The 17852-nt window shown below is 40.1% G+C and overlaps 1 protein-coding gene across 3 annotated transcripts in view; it reads left to right on the top strand.

Annotated features, from left to right (window-relative positions):
- MACF1 (microtubule actin crosslinking factor 1) overlaps positions 1–17852 on the top strand; it is a 385648-nt gene that overhangs the window by 354392 nt on the left and 13404 nt on the right. For all 3 annotated transcript variants that reach the window (XM_058303848.2, XM_058303845.2, XM_058303843.2), the window contains 8 exons: positions 246–389; positions 953–1141; positions 3964–4084; positions 4676–4839; positions 6221–6383; positions 7657–7811; positions 11756–11830; positions 14494–14511. In XM_058303848.2, the coding sequence (XP_058159831.1) occupies positions 246–389; positions 953–1141; positions 3964–4084; positions 4676–4839; positions 6221–6383; positions 7657–7811; positions 11756–11830; positions 14494–14511 (1029 nt within the window). The remainder of the gene's footprint in view (positions 1–245; positions 390–952; positions 1142–3963; positions 4085–4675; positions 4840–6220; positions 6384–7656; positions 7812–11755; positions 11831–14493; positions 14512–17852) is intronic.

The following is a 17852-nucleotide window of genomic DNA, read 5'->3' as shown; positions in this document are numbered from 1 at the left end:
GGCATGCTTTGCCTAGTAAAAGGAGCATACTTCCATCTGTCCTAGTCCTTGTCATCTCACCTTCTCCATGTCTTTTAGAACTGGAAAGAAAATGCCAGAGATACCTATGTAAGAATTTTTAGGGCTCTTTGTCTACATGTGGAGGAAAAGAAGTACAATGATATAGTTTTCCCTGTTGGTGTTGACCTAACAATCCTGCTAGAGTAGATTTCTAAAATGTTTGTTTTCAAATCTTTTTTGTTCAGGAATTCATGAAGAAAGTGGAAGAAAAACGAGTGGATGTTAATGCAGCAGTAGCAATGGGAGAAGTCATCCTGGCTATCTGCCATCCTGATTGCATTACCACCATCAAACATTGGATCACTATTATTCGAGCTCGGTTTGAGGAAGTAAGTTTTACAGTAAGATTACACATGCCTAGTAAAATGTGTTTGTAGGAGGCAGATGCAGCTCAGTGGTTGAGCATCTGCCTCCCACGTATGAGGTCCTGAGTTCAACTTCCAGTACCCCTTTAAAAAAGGGGGGAGGTTTAGAACAATAAAATACTACAGAGATTCCCACATGACCCCCCAAATAATGAACTTTCCCAACTTCTCACTGTGAATATCTCAACAAAAATTATGTTTGCATTTTAATAATGTCTATTTATTTGATAATGTGCAGAAACCCAGAAAAATAGTGCCAATATTGTGATGAGTTCATTAATGACTTCCCGGATACATTGTCTGTCTGTTTTCCTCCTTCCTGAAAAGTCCTATTTTTAACAGGACATACTAGATTCACATTCAGGAGAGCCAATTTCTTATCCCAACTCTCACCATAATAAGAATCAAGCCTCTTGACTGCTTTGGGTGTTCTCTCCCCTAAAACGTCAGAAGAAAAAGGGTATTGAAACACAAAGAGATACATGTGCTTGACTCAGAATGGTGATGGTGTCTTTGTTTCTCCATAGGTCCTTACATGGGCTAAGCAGCACCAGCAGCGCCTTGAAACGGCCCTTTCAGAGCTGGTGGCGAACGCTGAGCTCTTGGAAGAACTTCTGGCATGGATCCAGTGGGCCGAGACCACCCTCATTCAGCGGGATCAGGAGCCGATCCCTCAGAACATTGACCGAGTTAAAGCCCTTATTGCTGAGCACCAGGTATCTGCATCGCCTTTCCTGCACTGGTCATGGCACCCGTTTCCTTTGCCCTTTGTGTTTGTTTGGGTTTGGTTTTTGCTAGATGGCAATTTACCGCAGACTTAATAGCTAAAACAGTATACATTTATTATCTCATAGTTTCTATGGGCCCGAAGTCTGCGCATAAGTTATCTAGATTTTCTTCTTGGTGTCTCACCAAGTTAAAATCAAGGTATCAGCTAGTGCTACAGTTCTTACCTGGAACTTGGGGTCCTCTTCCAGGCTCATTCAAGTTGTTGGCAGAATTTCACTTCTTTGCAGTCATAGGGCTAACATCTCCGTTTTCTTGTTTGCTATCAGCCAGGGGCCATTCTCAGCGTTTAGAGGCTACCCTCAGGTCTTAGCCACAGCAGCCACAGCCAGCAGGAGAAACTCTTCCAGTTGCTATGACAGAGTCTTACATAATATAATGTAATAAAAGGAGTGACTCTCCCACCATAAAGTCAGGTCTTGCTCACACTCAAGGGAAGGAGATTAAACAGGCCATATATTCTAGGGGTGGCATCTTGGGGGCCATCTTGGAAATCTGCCTACCACATTGTTTTTATGGACCTTCCTCGGACCCAAGGGTCCCTTGAACTTTCCTCATTACTCCGTACAGTGGGCTAAGAAAACACCTCATGCTAAATTGAATGAAGGAAACTCAGTTGAACTTTCTTAACATCCTTAGGAGACAAGTATGGTTTTCAACATGATAATGTATACTTAATACAAGCACAGGTCTTGCTTAGTTACATTGTGGACAATGTATCTTTTTAGGGGGTATGAAAAACTACCCTAGCCAATAAGAACTTCCTGTACTTCCTATCAGATTTACCTACATTGACATCTTCCCTCCTGACTGAGTGGTAGAGATTACCTTCTTGTTGAAGCCAATTTTTCTTCATTCTCTTATCCTCTTTTTCCCCTGTGTATTCAAGCTCTCCTATTTACTCATTCCTGGAAAACGTCCAGACATTGCTTCTCAACCCCATGTTACCCTTGAGTTATTACCTTTGTTCCTTCTCTCCTTTTCTAGCCAAGCTTCTTGTTCCCTGTCTTCTCTACTCATTTCCACTCACTCCTCAGACTCTTACAGTCAGACTCCCATCCCCACCAAACAGTGCCCTGGACACATCCTATTGCCCAAATCCCACAGGTGCTTTTCAGTCCTTGACTTGACATAGGACATAGTTAGCATTTTTTTACTTCTCAGAACTCTCTTCCTTTGACTTCTGTGTCTTCCATCTTGTTTTTCTCCAGTCTCTCTAACCATTTCTTCTTAGACCCCTTGTCTGGCTCCTTTTCCTCTGTCTACTTGTGGGGTTTTTTTTGTTTTGTTTTGTTAAGATTTATTTTATTTATTTCTCCTCCCCCCCCCCCCCCCCCCCGCCGTTGTCTGCTCTCTGGGTGTTCTATGTCTGCTTGTATTTTTGTCAGCGGCACCGGGAATCTCTGTCTCTTTTTGTTGCATCATCTTGCTGCATCAACTCTCCGTGTGTGCAGCACTACTTCTAGGTGGGCTGCGCTTTTTTCACATGGGTGGCTCAGTGCAGGGCACACTCCTTGTGCATGGGGCTCCCCTATGCTGGGGACACCCCTGTGTGGGACAGCACTCCTTGTGCGTGGCAGTCCCACACATGCATCAGCTCACCACATGGGCCAAGAGGCCCTGGATTTGAACCCTGGACCGCCCATATGGTAGGTGGATGCTCTATCAGTTGAGCCATGTCCACTTCCCTCTGTCTACTTGTTAATTTTGGTGTTCCCTGAAGTTCTATCCTTGAACCTCTTCTCGCGCTATAGACCTTTCCTGTGACATCCAGTCCATAGACTTCAACCATCATCTATAAACCAAGACTCTACATCTCCTTCATCTCCTGAAGTCCAGTATGATACATCAGAAGTAATCTAAAATCCAATTTATCTTTGCCTCCTTACTTACTCCTACCTCTCCCTTCCAAACTTACACCCTATCTTTTCATCCACCCAGTCACCCGACATGGAAGTCTGTGTTGTATCTAGAGTTCCTCCCTTTCCTATATACTCTCAATGTCTGGCCAATCACCAGAACATCTGTGTCCCATTTCCAAAATACCTCTTGGCTCCTCCTTTCCTGATTCATAAGCCATCATCTTACTTTTGCCTCAGTTACTGCAATTGTTTCCTAACCAGTCTCGTCACTGCTAGTCACTCCCCCATCACTTCCCTGTCTTGCACACTGAAGCTAAAATGATAGCTCTAAACACGGATCAGATCATGGCTCTTCCCTAGATCAAAATTCTTAAGTTGCCCCTCCACTGCTCTTTGAATAAAATTCCAATCCCTAGTGTGACACGCGGCTTTTTGTGATGTTTCTCCTGTCTAACTCTCTAGCCCCAACATTTGCCACTCCAACTGTTTCCCTGGCTTTGCCAGTGCTGCACTCTTTGCTGGGATTGCCCTCCCCCAATTCTTTGACTGGTTAATTGTTCAACCTCAGTACTTAGCTCAGATGCCAGTCTCCAGGCTGTCTTCCCTGTCAGCTTGGACTGTGAGATGCCCATCCTAGGTATTTCTTTGATATTCTCTGACTTTTTTGTTTTCCTCACTCAGCTGTGGATTCCTTGAAATTAGAGGCTATGTCTTAACTCTTTCAAGTCTCCAGCACCTTCATAGTGACTTGTTCAAAAAGTGTCCATTGGTTGGTCAAAGTTTCCATCAATTGGTCATTTAGTTATGGGCTTGGTCTTAGTAAGAAGTGCCTGACTCCATAGTCCAAGAAAACTCTTTACTCTTTTTTTCCTATTGTTTGTGTTTGACAGACATTTATGGAGGAGATGACTCGCAAACAGCCTGATGTGGACCGGGTCACCAAAACATACAAAAGGAAAAATATAGAACCTACTCACGCACCTTTCATCGAGAAGGCCCGCAGTGGTAGCAGTATGTTTCTAGCCTACTGTGATGATAGAGTGCTTTATTACTACTAATAGAAGATGAACACTTTCCAAGTGCTTTTTTAAAAAAAAAGAAAGTTCCCATTTTGAAAAACCATAACAGAATTGAACCAAAGCCCTTCTTTTTTTTTTTCTTTTTTTTTTAATTCACTTTTCTTCTACTGGCAAATAGTAACTAATACTCTATTTTCTTGGATTGGTATAAAATTATTTTGAGGTAGTTAAGCAAATTATTTTGCGTTGCTTTTGTTTTTAGTGCAGGCTGTTTATACTTGGTTTACACTGTTTTAATCATAAAATAAGTCCACTTCATTAGAATCCATTGGTTTTTTTTGGTGAGTTGACATTTCCTTATTTCACTAAGGTAGATCATAATTGGTTGAAGATACCTAAGAAACAAGTAGTTTTGGGATTATTGTGCTTCCATATCTAAATATTTGCTAGTTTCCCTATTTTTATCAATTACTAACTGGATATCATTATAAAGATCTCTTAAGTTCAAAATCTTTAATGGTTAGTTCTCTTTACAGATATACAAAACTGTCTTTTCTAATCTTGTGGTTATCTTTCCTTTTAGGGAAGTCTTTGAGTCAGCCCACACCCCCTGCCATGCCAATCCTTTCACAATCTGAAGCAAAAAATCCACGGATCAACCAGCTCTCTGCCCGCTGGCAGCAGGTCTGGCTCTTAGCACTGGAGCGGCAGCGGAAGTTGAATGATGCCTTGGATAGACTGGAGGAGGTAATGCCCCACTGAGTTGCTTTCCTTGGAGGAAGCAACCTTTTATCAAAAGTCAGCTCTTTTGAGACCCTCTTAGTATGACTTGCATGCTTCGGCCAATTTCTTCAGAAGTAGAAACAGGCCAGTACTGAGCCATCTCTTTCCTTCATGCCCCTTTAAGGTAAAAGACACAGATTTATGAGAAAACCATTCTATAGGAGTAGGATGCAGCATGTGATTATGGAAAGCAAGATACTAACCAGGACATATGAGGGGCAGGCCTCTGACTCAGTCCTCCTCAACATCTTGAAAAATAGGTTTGGAAAGTTACCTCCAGGTGTGGAGTTTATAAAAATGACCATTATTGAGCTCTTTATTTAAAGGTCTGATCTACATAATTATGAAGATTAATATTTTTATGATCTTGCTATTCCATTAGTCTTCATTAGATCATGAAAAGCAAATCTATTTCCAAGTGTCATTGCTCAGTCTAAAAAATATAGTACTACACTTTCTCATTTCCAAAACAAACCTCTAATATCTTTCATATTTTTTATTTGTGCATATCAAAGCAGCTATGCCCGGAAGTGAGTGTTCTGTGTTTTCTGTTGTTATTTCCATAGGTCAATTGAGTTTTAAGCATATTTGATTTGTTTTTTTCCCCCCATTCTTTCCGACTTTGGAGTTTGAAAGACCAGGGGAATTGCTGCACTGTTTAAGTCATTCTGAGCATATATCCCTGACAGAGTCCAAGTAGCTGAAAATCCTCTTGCCTACCACACAGGCTTGCTATTTTCTATCAAGGCCAAATATTTAGCATGGAAGTCTTGTGGGCAGTTTTTTCCTCTGGTGCCAGTCCAAAGAAACATGCTTGGGTACAAGGTTGCGTTCCTAATGCTTCTAGTCAGAATTCATATTATTTCAGAAGTCTCAATAGGTGGTGGTGGAAGACATGAGCCTCCTGATACGGACCCTATCTGTGGTTATAGTACCTCTCAAAATAACGTAAGTGAGGGGTGTTGAGAACCTCTCTTCTGGGATAGAATCCATTCCCTTACATCTAAGGGGGTGATCTTTCAAAAACGTCCAAAGGGAAAATAATGCTGGCTCTACCCATTCTTGTTCTACGTGCTCTGTATTTTCCATGGTAGTTGTTCAGTTACTGTTTCTCCTGCTGCTCCATTATACCAGTTTATGTAAGTAATTGTGGCTTTGAGTGAGGGAGCCAGAAAGTGTCTTCATAAATGAGGCAATATGTAGATAGCATATTTAGTGCCTACCCTATCCCCCTCCTTCCCAGCGACCTGCATGGCTTCATTAAATGTCTGAAAGCTTCGGTGCACTTTGGCAGGATTGAGGGCCAAAATGATAAGTCTTTTTGATACCTCTGATTTCTGTCTAGTTAAAGGAATTTGCCAACTTTGACTTTGATGTCTGGAGGAAAAAGTATATGCGTTGGATGAATCACAAAAAGTCACGAGTGATGGATTTCTTCCGGCGAATTGACAAGGACCAGGATGGGAAGATAACACGTCAGGAATTTATCGATGGCATTTTAGCATCCAGTGAGTCCAGTCATAATTCCAAACACTAGGTCACACCTGGGATTCCTTGCTCTTAATTTGTAGAAGCAGACAATATTCTGGCTCAACAATCCTTCTGAAGCTAAAAGCTATAGGCTTAGGGAAGAAATAATATAAGTGCTTACTAAGATTGATCTAGTGTTTTAATGGAAAGAAGAGCCTCATTTCACTGGAAATAAAAGATCTTTATTTTATTACTAATCTTGTTTGACATAGTGGCAAGCAAAACATTTTTGAAGCGTAGATAAGGAACTAACTTGCCTGAGTGATGAGGTTCTAAGTAAAATGTTTAAAAATAAAGTTCTCATGGTAGCAGTTTCTGACATTTGTATAGCAGTTTACAAAGTATATGGTCTTCATTTATTTTTAATAGAAGAAATAATTCAACCATAAAGTAGGTGTAAGTGACTTGCCAAGATCACAAAGCATGTCTCAGAGCTTTGCTACTTTATGTGAGGTGGTATTTGAACTGAGACCTGAATGATAAGAAGGATGCAGCCACATAAAGATTTGGGGGAAGAGATAAGGCAGAGGGAACAGCAGGGGCAAAGATACTGAGGTGGGAATGAGCTTAGCATGTTTAGGAATGGGAAGGCTGGAGTATTATAACCTAGGAGGAAAGTAGTAAGAGATGAAGTTGTAAAGGTAGGCAGTGGCCAGATAATGCAAGATTTTATAGGCTGTCATGAGAAGTTCAAATTTTATTCTAGTCAGTGGCAATCACTGAAAGTTTTCAGCTAAGGAACACTATGAACTGATGTATGTTTTCATAAATCACTCTGGTTGCTGAAAAACTTCACACTTTTATTTTGAAAGGGAATTTGGCAAGAGTCTAAACATGGGGTGGCACTTCATGCTACTAAGTCTGAATCTTCACTGTTCTGAAATCCAAATATCCAACAACAGTGGAACGGATAAGGAAATTCTTTAGTTGGGTAGTATAGATATATGGGGGGTTTTAATATTTTATGGTTTTTTTTTTTTTGGTATGTTTGAAATATTACCTTTTTTTCATTGCATGGAATTGGGAAGTCAGTAACCAAAAACACACAAAAATTAGCAGTGAGTGGTCTCTGGGTGCTGGATTTGTTTGTGATTTTTATCTTCTTCATGATATTTTTTATCTTCTAAGTTTTCAAAAATGGACACATTGCTTTTCAGATAAAAAACCAAGACATAAAACTTTGTTATCTCCAACCAAACAAACAATCCCTCTAAGTTAATAAAGTTCCAAAACCTGATTCCTTTTTTCTAGAGTTTCCTACCGCCAAGTTAGAGATGACTGCTGTGGCTGACATTTTTGACCGAGATGGGGATGGCTACATTGATTACTATGAATTTGTGGCTGCTCTCCATCCCAACAAGGATGCTTATCGACCAACAACTGATGCAGATAAAATTGAAGATGAGGTATGGGAAATAATTGTATTTCGAGTGCATTTTTGACTGTGGGTTTTTTTTTATTTTGTGCTTCGAAAAAATTTTAATTAGAGGAATTGTGGGTATACAAATCAATCATGCAAAAAATACATGACTCTCATACACTACCCTGTCACCCCAACACCCTGCCATCCTGCATTGATGTGGAACATTTGTTACAATTAATGATAGCACTTTTTTATAATTGTGCTATTAATTAAAGTCCATGGTTTAATTTTGTGTTCCCTGTTCGTGTAATGTAGTTCTGTGATTTTTTAAAAAATTCTTATTGTTACTGTATATACAATCTAACTTTTCCCCTTTTAATTGTATTCAGACATTTGTTGCAGTACTGTTCAGTGATTCACAATGTTGGACCACTGTCACTACCACCCATTACCCAAACATTTCCATCATTCCAAATAGGAACCCTGTACATTTTAAGCCTTAACGTCCCATTCCCTATCCCACCCCATTCCCTTGCAACCTATATTCTAGATTCTGAGTTTGCTTGTTCTCATTGTTTCAGTGATTTCAGTGAAATCTTAACAGTATTTTTCCTTTTATGTCTGACTTATTCCACTCAACATGATGTCCTCAAGATTCATCCATGCTCTTGCATGTACCAGGACTTCATTCCTTTTTATGACTGAATAATATTCCGTTGAATGTGTTTACCACATTTTATTAATCTATTAATCAGATGATGGATACTGGGATTGCTTCCATCTTTTGAGAATTGTGAATGATGCTGCTGTGAACATTGGTATGCAAATATCTGTTTGAGTTCCTGGTCTCAATTCTGTAGGGTATATACCTAATAGTAGTTTGCCAGGTCATCTGATAGTTTTATACTTAGTTTTCTGAGGAACTGCCAAACTGTCTTCTACAGCAGCTACATCATTTTTACATTGCCACCAACAATGAGTAAGTGTTCCTATTTCTCAGCATCTCTCCAACACTTGTTTTTTTCCTTTTTTTTTTTTTAAAGCAGCCATTCTAATGGGTATGAAATGGTATCTTATTATAGTTTTGATTTACATTTCCTTGATGGCTAATAATGTTGAACATCTTTTCATGTGCTTTCTGGCTATTTGTATGTCTTTGGAGCAATATCTAATCAAGTCTTTTGGCCACTTTTTAATTGGGTTGTCTTTTTGTTGTTAAGTTGAAGAATTTATACATTTTGGATATTAAATCTTTATCAATATGTGGTTTCTAAATATTTTTTCCCATTGTGCAGGTTCCCATTTTACTTTCATGATAAAGTCCTTTGAGGTACAAAAGTTTTTAAGTTTGTGAGGTCCCATTTATCTATGTTTTCTTTTGTTGCTTGTGCTTTGGGGTATAAAGTCTAAGCAACCATTTCCTAATACAAGGTCCTTGGAGAGGCTTACTTAGATTTTCTTCTAGGAGTTTGATAGTCCTGCTCTTACATTTATGTCTTTGTTCAATTTTGAGTTGATTTTTGGATATGGTATAAGGTAGGAGTCCTCCTTTTTTTGCAAATAGAGTTCCAGTTTTCCCAGCACCATTCATTGAAGAGACTGTTCATTTCCAATTGAGTAGTCTTTGCCCCTTGTCAAAAAAATTAGTTGACTGTAAATGTGAGGATTGATTTCTGGGCTCTCAGTTGGATTCCATTGGTCTCTATATCTGTCCTTGTGCCAGTACATGCTGTTTTGATTACTGTGGCTTTGTAATAAGTTTTAAGATTAGGAAGTGTGAGTCCTCCAACTTCATTCTTTTTCAAGATTGCTTTAGCTGTTTGGGGACCTTTACCCTTCCAAATAAATTTGATGCTTGGCTTTTCCGTTTCTTTGAAGAAGGTTGTTGGAATTTTGATTGGGATAGCATTGAACCTATAAATTGCTTTGGATAATTTTGACATCTTAATGATATTTATCAAATGGTTTTTTATTGTCCTGAATTTAGCTGAGTGCACTTGCCATATTGGCCCTTTGACTTGTCTGTTGGGAGGTGATGTGGAGTTCTGTTTTGGAATCTCCTTTTAGGTGGCCTTAAGCAAGGAGGCCTAGAGGATTTCTATGGCAGTTGAACTCTAGCTCAGTGTATCAGTCCACTAATGGGCTGCTGATGCAGAGTACCAGAAATCTGTTGGCTTTTATAAAGGGCGTTTTTGCGGGTAAAAGCTTACAGTTACAAGGTCATAAAAAGTCCAACTCAGGGTTGCTTTCTCACCAAAGTCAGTTGCCACATGTTGAAACAAAAATGGTCATCAATCTCTGGCTAGTCTCTGCCTTCACTGCTGGGCTTTCTCTTCCTCTTGAGGCTCTGCTCCTTCTCAATTGCAGCTGCCAGCTGGCATAGGGCTTGTCTCTCAGGGCTTCCTGTATCAGTCTCGTCTCTCTTTCCAAGATCAGCTATAAACTGTCAGGCAACATGGTTCATCTCTCCCAGGGGCTTTAGCTGTTTGAGCTTTCTCCTTTCTGTCCCTTGGCAGGATCAAAAATGAAAGAGTTCTCTCTTCTGTGTGTCTGCTTGAGTTAGTGTCCGTTTATGTCAGACACAGCAAGGGGGCAGGCACTCAACCTGTGTCATGCCTTACTAAAGTCTAGTCAATCAAAAAGCTATAATCTTTTAATTTTTAGATTTATTTTTTATTTCTCTCCCTTCCTCCCTCCACCCCCCCAGTTGTCTGCTCTCTGTGTCTGTGTCCATTCGCTGTGTGTTTTCCTGTGTCCACTTGTATTTTTGTCAGCGGCACCAGAAATCTGTGTGTCTCTTGTTGCATCATCCTGCTGTATCAGCTCTCCATGTGTGCAGTGCCACTCCTGGGCAGGCTGCACTTTTTTTCGCACAGGGCAGCCCTCCTTACAGGGCGCACTCCTTGCACGTGGGGCTCCCCTATGTGGGGGACACCTCTGCGTGACACAGCACTCGTTGCGCGTATTAGCACTGCGTGTGGGCCAGCTCACCACATGGGTTAGGAGGCCCTGGGTTTGAACCCTGGACCTCCCATGTGGTAGCCAGATGTTCTATCAGTTGAGCCAAATCTGCTTCCCCAGAAAGCTGTAATCTTAACAGGTAATCTAATAAAGGCCCCTCAACTGGATTTAATGCAATCAAAGGGTATCATATGCAGAGGAATAGATTAGTTTACAAATATAATGTTTCTCTTTTGGGTTTCATAAAATAATCTCAAACTGCCACACTCAGTCTAGATGACGTGTTACTCAAGGGAGTCACATCTGTATGGTGACCTAAAGTTTATAGAGAACCTTTCCAAGGTACCATTCTTGTCCTGGTTCACAGGGACCATATTGCTTAGAACTAACTCATCTCTCAGTCCTGAGCATCCTACATCAGAATGTAAGGGAGTGGTCTTTATACGTAGCATCTAAGGGATGAATTAATGTTTAAGATGGTATGTACCCACCAAACTTTCTGCCTAAGTAAAAACTATATCACATTGAGAAATAGCATCTCAAAGAAAATAGCAAATTCATCAGTAGCATATAGAAATCACAGAATCCATTGACAGCAGATCCTGGGAAGGGGAAGAAGCAGCAGCAGGGTAGGCCTTGGGAATGCCTTGGAACAGACAAGGACTAACTTCCAGGGAATCTCAGACTCATAGATTGAAATTCAAATCAGTTCATAATTTGTTTTATTAATTAGTTGATTTTGATGCATGCCTATTAACATGTTTTCTTGGAATTTGAAAGGATAGAAGAATGTCTTGTATAGTTACTTGAGAATTTCATTCATATTCTGACTTTTTTTCTCAATGTCTTAATTCTTAGTTAGGAAAAACATGTATTCAGAACTGAAGATGAATATATGTGTGTCAAAAAGCCTAAAATGCCTTAAAAAATGACTAGCTACTCTTTTTGCCTGTAAAAACTTTGTTTTTCTGAAAAGTAAGTCTTGCTCTATCCCTCACATTTTCCTTTTTCTCGTTTACAACTTAGGTCACAAGACAAGTGGCTCAGTGCAAGTGTGCAAAAAGGTTTCAGGTGGAGCAGATTGGAGAGAATAAATACCGGGTAAGGAAGAGAAAACCAGTCCTTTGTGGTGGTTTCCTTATAGGTGAAATCATCCTGACACAGCAGTTTGGATAATCCCACCTTCTGGCTACTGATACTTGGAGGATCAGAGTCCATTGAACTTGAAATATGTTCATTCTCTGTCCTCATCTCTGCAAATGTCAAATGTCAGTTACCCTGTTAAGGCTTAGTTTAGTGTCCTACATAGTTCAATCTGAAAAATAATGCCATATCTATCTAGATAGTAGTTTGTACTTGAGTTCTGAGATAGAAGACAATTCAGAGCCCCCTCCTCACTGTTTACCAAAGCCTTTAAGGAGTCAAAGACAACTTTGCTGTAAGGTAAAAAAAAAAAAAATAGGTATATCTAATGACTAACATTTAAATCTCAGAGAGGGATGGACAAACTGTGTCAGAGCCCCAAGGGTCACTCTGCATGTTTTGAGTTGCAGTAGAAATGGGGCCTAGATGTACCAGGGAGATGCCAGGCTCCGTGGTTTCCTCTGGAAAGCTGTGTTGAGTGTGGCTGTAACTGACAGTGAATGATTCTTGTGTTTCAGCATCTTTTGAAACCAGGGTCATGTTATAGACAGGATCTGAAGTAGGGCTCCTAAAGCATATTCAGTAGCCTGTCAGGATTTTTTAAAGTTCTAAGAAAAAAAAATTGACAAAGAGGATTTAGGTGGCCATGTCAGATTATAGTTATGTGCACTGAGTTAAGTCATAGGAAAATCCAGGTTCTATTAGTATTAGTACATCAAAAACATCCACAAAATATACCCAAAAACACCATGCTACTATTAGCTGGGGAGTGTCTGGGTGACTAAAAATTCAGTGTTTTTAGTTAATAAAGCTCCAGATAATCCTATGCTTGCTTGTTAGATTTGGTGAGTTTTTTTTTTTTTTAACTTTTTAAATTAATAGATCACAAGGAATGTTACATTAAAAAACATTAAAAAAAACAAACATAAGAGGTTCCCATATAACCCACTCCCCACTCCCCACCACATCATTTTTATAAATTTTTTTTGAAGCTATATATATATATATATATATATATATATATATATATATCACAAAAAAAAATGTTACACTAAAAAATATAAGAGGTTCCTGTATTCCCCCACCCCCCCACACCCCACTCCTCCCACACCTCCCACACCAACCTCCCTCATCATTGCGGCACACTCATCACACTCGCTGAACACATTTTGGGGCACTGCTGCACTACACAGTAATAGTTTAACCCTGTAGTTCGCACTCTCCCCCAGTACATTCAGTGGGTTATGGCAGGATATATAAAGTCCAGCATCTGACCCTGCAATATCATTAAGGCAACTCAAAATCCCACAAATGTCCCCACGTCACATCTCTTCTACCCTCTCCCTGCCCCCAGCAACTATTGTGGCCACTTTCTCCACCTCAGTGCTAAAATTTCTTCTATTACTCACCACAGTAGTTTTATAGTAGAATATCAGTAAGTCCACTCTAGTCCATATTTTATTCCTCCATTCTGTAGACCCTGGGGTGGTGATGTCCCCTCTAGCTCTAGATCAAGAGGGGGCTTAGATTCCACATGAATGATGAATGCAATTCCTCTGCTTACAGTTGTAGGCACTCTTGATTCCCTGGTGTGGTGGTTGTCCATCTTCACCTCCCTGTTAGCTGACCTGGGTAAGACCAACGAACCAAAGAGTAGGAGTCGCCACTCTGCTGAGGCTCAGGGCCTAGCTGGCAAATGGGCAGTCCAGAGATTCAAGTCTCCTGAGTATGGACCATCCCTAGCGCCATCCACAGGTTCAGTAAAAGTGACAGAAGAGGCATGTGTAGAAAAGTCACATCTGAGTCCAGCTCTGTCACACTCAGGAGCACAAATTCCAAAGAAGGGTCCTCTGACATGGCACAGAGCTCCAAATCCATCTGGCATGATTTTATACCTGTGGATCTCTATAGCCTTCTGGAGAATCAGTACCTAGAGTTGTATCTATTTTGGCTTTTTCTGGGGTCCTGCTGAGGTGTGTGTAAGCGCTACCCCTCTGATGACCTCCCAGCTCTTTTTGGAAGACTCTTAGCCATATCAATTCATTTGTCTTTGCCATTTCCCCCTTTTATTTAAGGTCAAAGAGCAGTTTTTAACACTTGATCCAACATGTACTGAGATATTCTGCTGGTCTGAGTTGACCCTTTTATTCGAGGTCTCTTTCCAGGTGTTTCTCCAGTTAGTGATTGGTAGTAATCCCTTGGCACTAGGGAGGCTCATCCCTGGGAGTCATGTCCCATGCTGGGGGGGGAAGGTAATGCATTTACACACTGAGTTTGGCTTAGAGAGTGGCCACATTTGAGCAACTTGGAGGCTCTCAGGAGGTAACTCTTAGGCACCCTGCAGCTCTTTTTGTGAATTTTGTGAGTTTGTTTGTTTTTTAATTCACCTGCAAGAGAAACGAATTAACAAGAACAGCATATTAGTGGAACAGTAGAAAGGTAGGTCTTCTTAATTTGTAAAACCACATCCCTGTAGCAGGAATTCGATAAGAATATGGTCGGTGTCATTGCTTGAAGCTGGTAAGGTGATTATGTGATTTTTATACCTTGGTGTTAATTTGACAAAATGTTCTCTTTTTTTTTCTTCCATTTCCTCCATCCTTTACTCTTACTGTCTCTAGTTCTTCCTCGGCAATCAGGTACAGTGTGCCTTGCAACATTTCCTTTCCCTAATGGAAATGGTCTGTGTAGTTAATGCTGCCTGTTCTTTGCTATGGGGAGAGGACATAATCTAAAGCATGCCTGGGTCACATCTTGGTTGTCTTACCAAGTGGAGAAACTGCTGAAAGGACCAGTATTGCAAAGCTATCGCAGTAACAAGAAGATATAAATCTACTTTTTTTTTTAAGGAGGTGAAATTATCACTCAAAACTAGATAAACTAACAGGATGATTTTATTCTGGATTAAGTTATAAGTAATATGTTTCAAAGGAAATTGAGGCTATGGTATCAGTTCATTCCAATTCTAAAAAGAACCTGGTCTGCTACTTCAGTGTTGAAAGATCACCAGATAGCATAGTTCTGATTTGTTTGACAGTTAGTACAAATTTTATAATCTACACTAAATGGAAAAGTCTTTGGGCACGTCAGAACTCAGTCCCTCACCCCCCACCAGCTGGCTCCTCCAGCTATTTCCTCGTTGTCTGCTTGTTGTTGTTTTATGATCTGTCGATTTATTCCTCCCTGCCCCGCCCTCCCCCCCGCCCCAAGTTGTTTGCGTTCGCCATCTGCTCTTTGTCTGTTTGTTCATTGTGTACTCTTTGTATCTGCTCTTCTTTTAGGAGGCATCAAGAACCAAACCCAGGACCTCCCAAGTGGGTAGGAGGTGCCCAGTCACTTGAGCGACATCCACTCCCTGTTTGTTGTGTTTCCGTATTGCATCAGTTCGCTGTCTTCCTTGTTTTCTTTAAGGCACTGGGAAGTGAACCCAGGGCCTCCACCCCACCCCCCCATGTGGTAGGCAGACGCCCAACTGCTTGAACCACATCCACTCCCCTCATTTTGCTTTTGTTTTTGTTTTTGCTCGTTGTCTGTTGTTTCTAATTTTAGGAGGTACAGGGAACCGAACATGGGACCTCCCTTGTGGGAGGTGGGCACCCAGTTGCTTTGAATCACATCTGCTCCCTGCTCATTTGTTTTTGCTCATTGTCTTGCTTGTTTTTTGGGGTTTTTTTTCTTTTTTGCTCTTTGTTCATTCTTTTTGCTCAATGTCTACTCGTTGTTTGTCTTCTTTAGGAGGCACCGGGAAGAGAACCCAGGACCTCCCATGTTGGAGGCAGGCACCCAACTGTCTGAGCTACATCCACTCCCTCAGTCTTTTTTAATGCCTTTTTAATATTCATAGTTATGCTCTGTATTTTATAATATAGTTATATGTATTTTATCATATTTTATTTTATTTTATTTTACAATTATAAGATACCTAAGAAGTGTAGTATGAAAATCATAATTGACCATAGCCTCAAGTTTGCCAATTATGACCAGCCAACCAAAATCTAATGAGATCGAATTACAGACTTGCAAAAATGATTGGATGGTTTTTCACTCCACTTGGTAACTTTAACCTTTCAGATCTTTATGAGGGCTCTGGGGTCCTGTGTCTTCAAATTAAAGGAAGTTGCATGGATGAAATCTGTCTCTGTAATATAAAATTAATAACACTGAGAGTTGATGTGAAGCCCTCAATTAATGTTAAGTTCCAGGCACTGCAGTAATCACTAACTACAATAACGTTCTGAGCCAGTGGGGGAAAAACAGGATAAACAAAAACCAAAGACCAGAACAGTCAAACTGGCTTTAAATGTATCACCACATGAGAGTACCAGGAGCACCTAACAGATGTGCCTGTTTGCTGATGACTGCAGCGGAGCACTAGGCGGAGGCGTGCAGGTGGCACAGAAGTCCTTCTCTATTGCTCCATTGACCAAGAGAGGGTCGGATGGGTTTGTCCAATAATAGGATTTTCCCTTTAAGGGAAGGAAACAGTAGTTACTGTTGCTCTTAGGATACTTGTTATGTGGTCTTTTCCTGACAACCCAGGTCTGCCAGGTTTTCCCAAATAGGCATTTTTAGAGCTGCCTTATTAATCCCTTCCATCACTCATCATTCAACTTCCCCAGCTATTCTGGCTGCTGGCTTGGATCAAGCCTTTTCTCCATAGCTTTGCAGAAACAAGTTAGAACCTTTCAAAGAGAACTTTAATTTTAAAAATTAAGGGGGAAAAAAAAATAAAGAAATGGAGTAATTCTAAAGACTGACAAATAAATTATAGGGCCCAGAATAATAATTTTAAGATTACATATGTCCCAGGGTTACTTCCTGATTCACTCTGGGGGATATATAAGTGCTTATTTTCTTCCTCTCCTCACTCATTCAAAGAAAACCCTGTGTACTACTCAGGCCCTCACTGCTCTTGGTTCTGGTAAAATCTTCCATTCCACCCAGAACCTGCTCAAGGAAGCTCCCACAGTGGCCAAAGAAGCAGCTTCCTTCTCAGGACAGGACATTGATTCCCTCACATCTCAGGGTTCCCACTTCAGTGCCCTTTCCGCTGTATCATTGTGTTATTGTAGTCACTTTATATAAAAATGTTAAAACTGTATAAGATGAGAGGTGTAGGACAATTTTTTTTACTTTCAAAAGTAAAGGTCTGAAGAGCAGGCAGTTCTTTTCCAGATACCTTGACTATATAAACAGTGCATTTGAGTGAGTAGAGTTAAGTAACATAGAGAATAACCACAGATATATTAATTTTTGAGAGAGGTTGGTTATTAATTTTGAGGGAAGTCCTGCTCAAACATCTTTTCTGGCATTTTCAATTTTTGTGCCTTGTTTCCAAGTGATTCCTCTTTATAACTTTGAAAATCCTAATTAAGTGATTAAACAGTCTCTTCTCCCCCACTCCACACACTCCTACCCCCCTCCCCCAGAACATTCTCATAGAACTAAGTAATTTTAGGAATTCCATTTCTCCAACCAAAAGTTTTATTGGGGAGGTGGTGAGGATTGTAGCATGCTTCTCTTTGGTTGCCTTTTCATTTTGGGAAGAGAGTAACATACAATGGAAAGCAGCAATGTTAGATAAGAAACTAAATAACGGACAGTCATACTTGTTTGAACATTCCAAAATAATTTTTGAATAGTATTTATAATTAGCTTGTGGTAGAGTAAAATTATAATTTCTTCAACTAAATTTTAGTGTAAGTAATACCTTAATTATTTGTTTGACTGAATAACTTTTTCTGCTGATAATGTCATAATTGAAGAATACTTGGGTTTATTTCTGAAAACCTGGTGCTCAAAATCAAACTTCCTTCTAAGCTTGTAATAATAATGCTTCACAAGGGTTTCCTTAAGGCTTGGAGTAGTATTTGCTGTTCTCCATTTAACTTTTGAGCACACTGTATTCAGAAGTTGACATCACCTTTATATCTACTTTGCTTTTATGGAAAAAGTATGGGGTTTTAATTTGGGCAGAATC

Source organism: Dasypus novemcinctus, chromosome 9 (assembly GCF_030445035.2).
Source record: "Dasypus novemcinctus isolate mDasNov1 chromosome 9, mDasNov1.1.hap2, whole genome shotgun sequence".
Lineage (NCBI taxonomy): Eukaryota > Metazoa > Chordata > Mammalia > Cingulata > Dasypodidae > Dasypus > Dasypus novemcinctus.
This window is presented reverse-complemented; position numbering and strand designations above follow the sequence as displayed.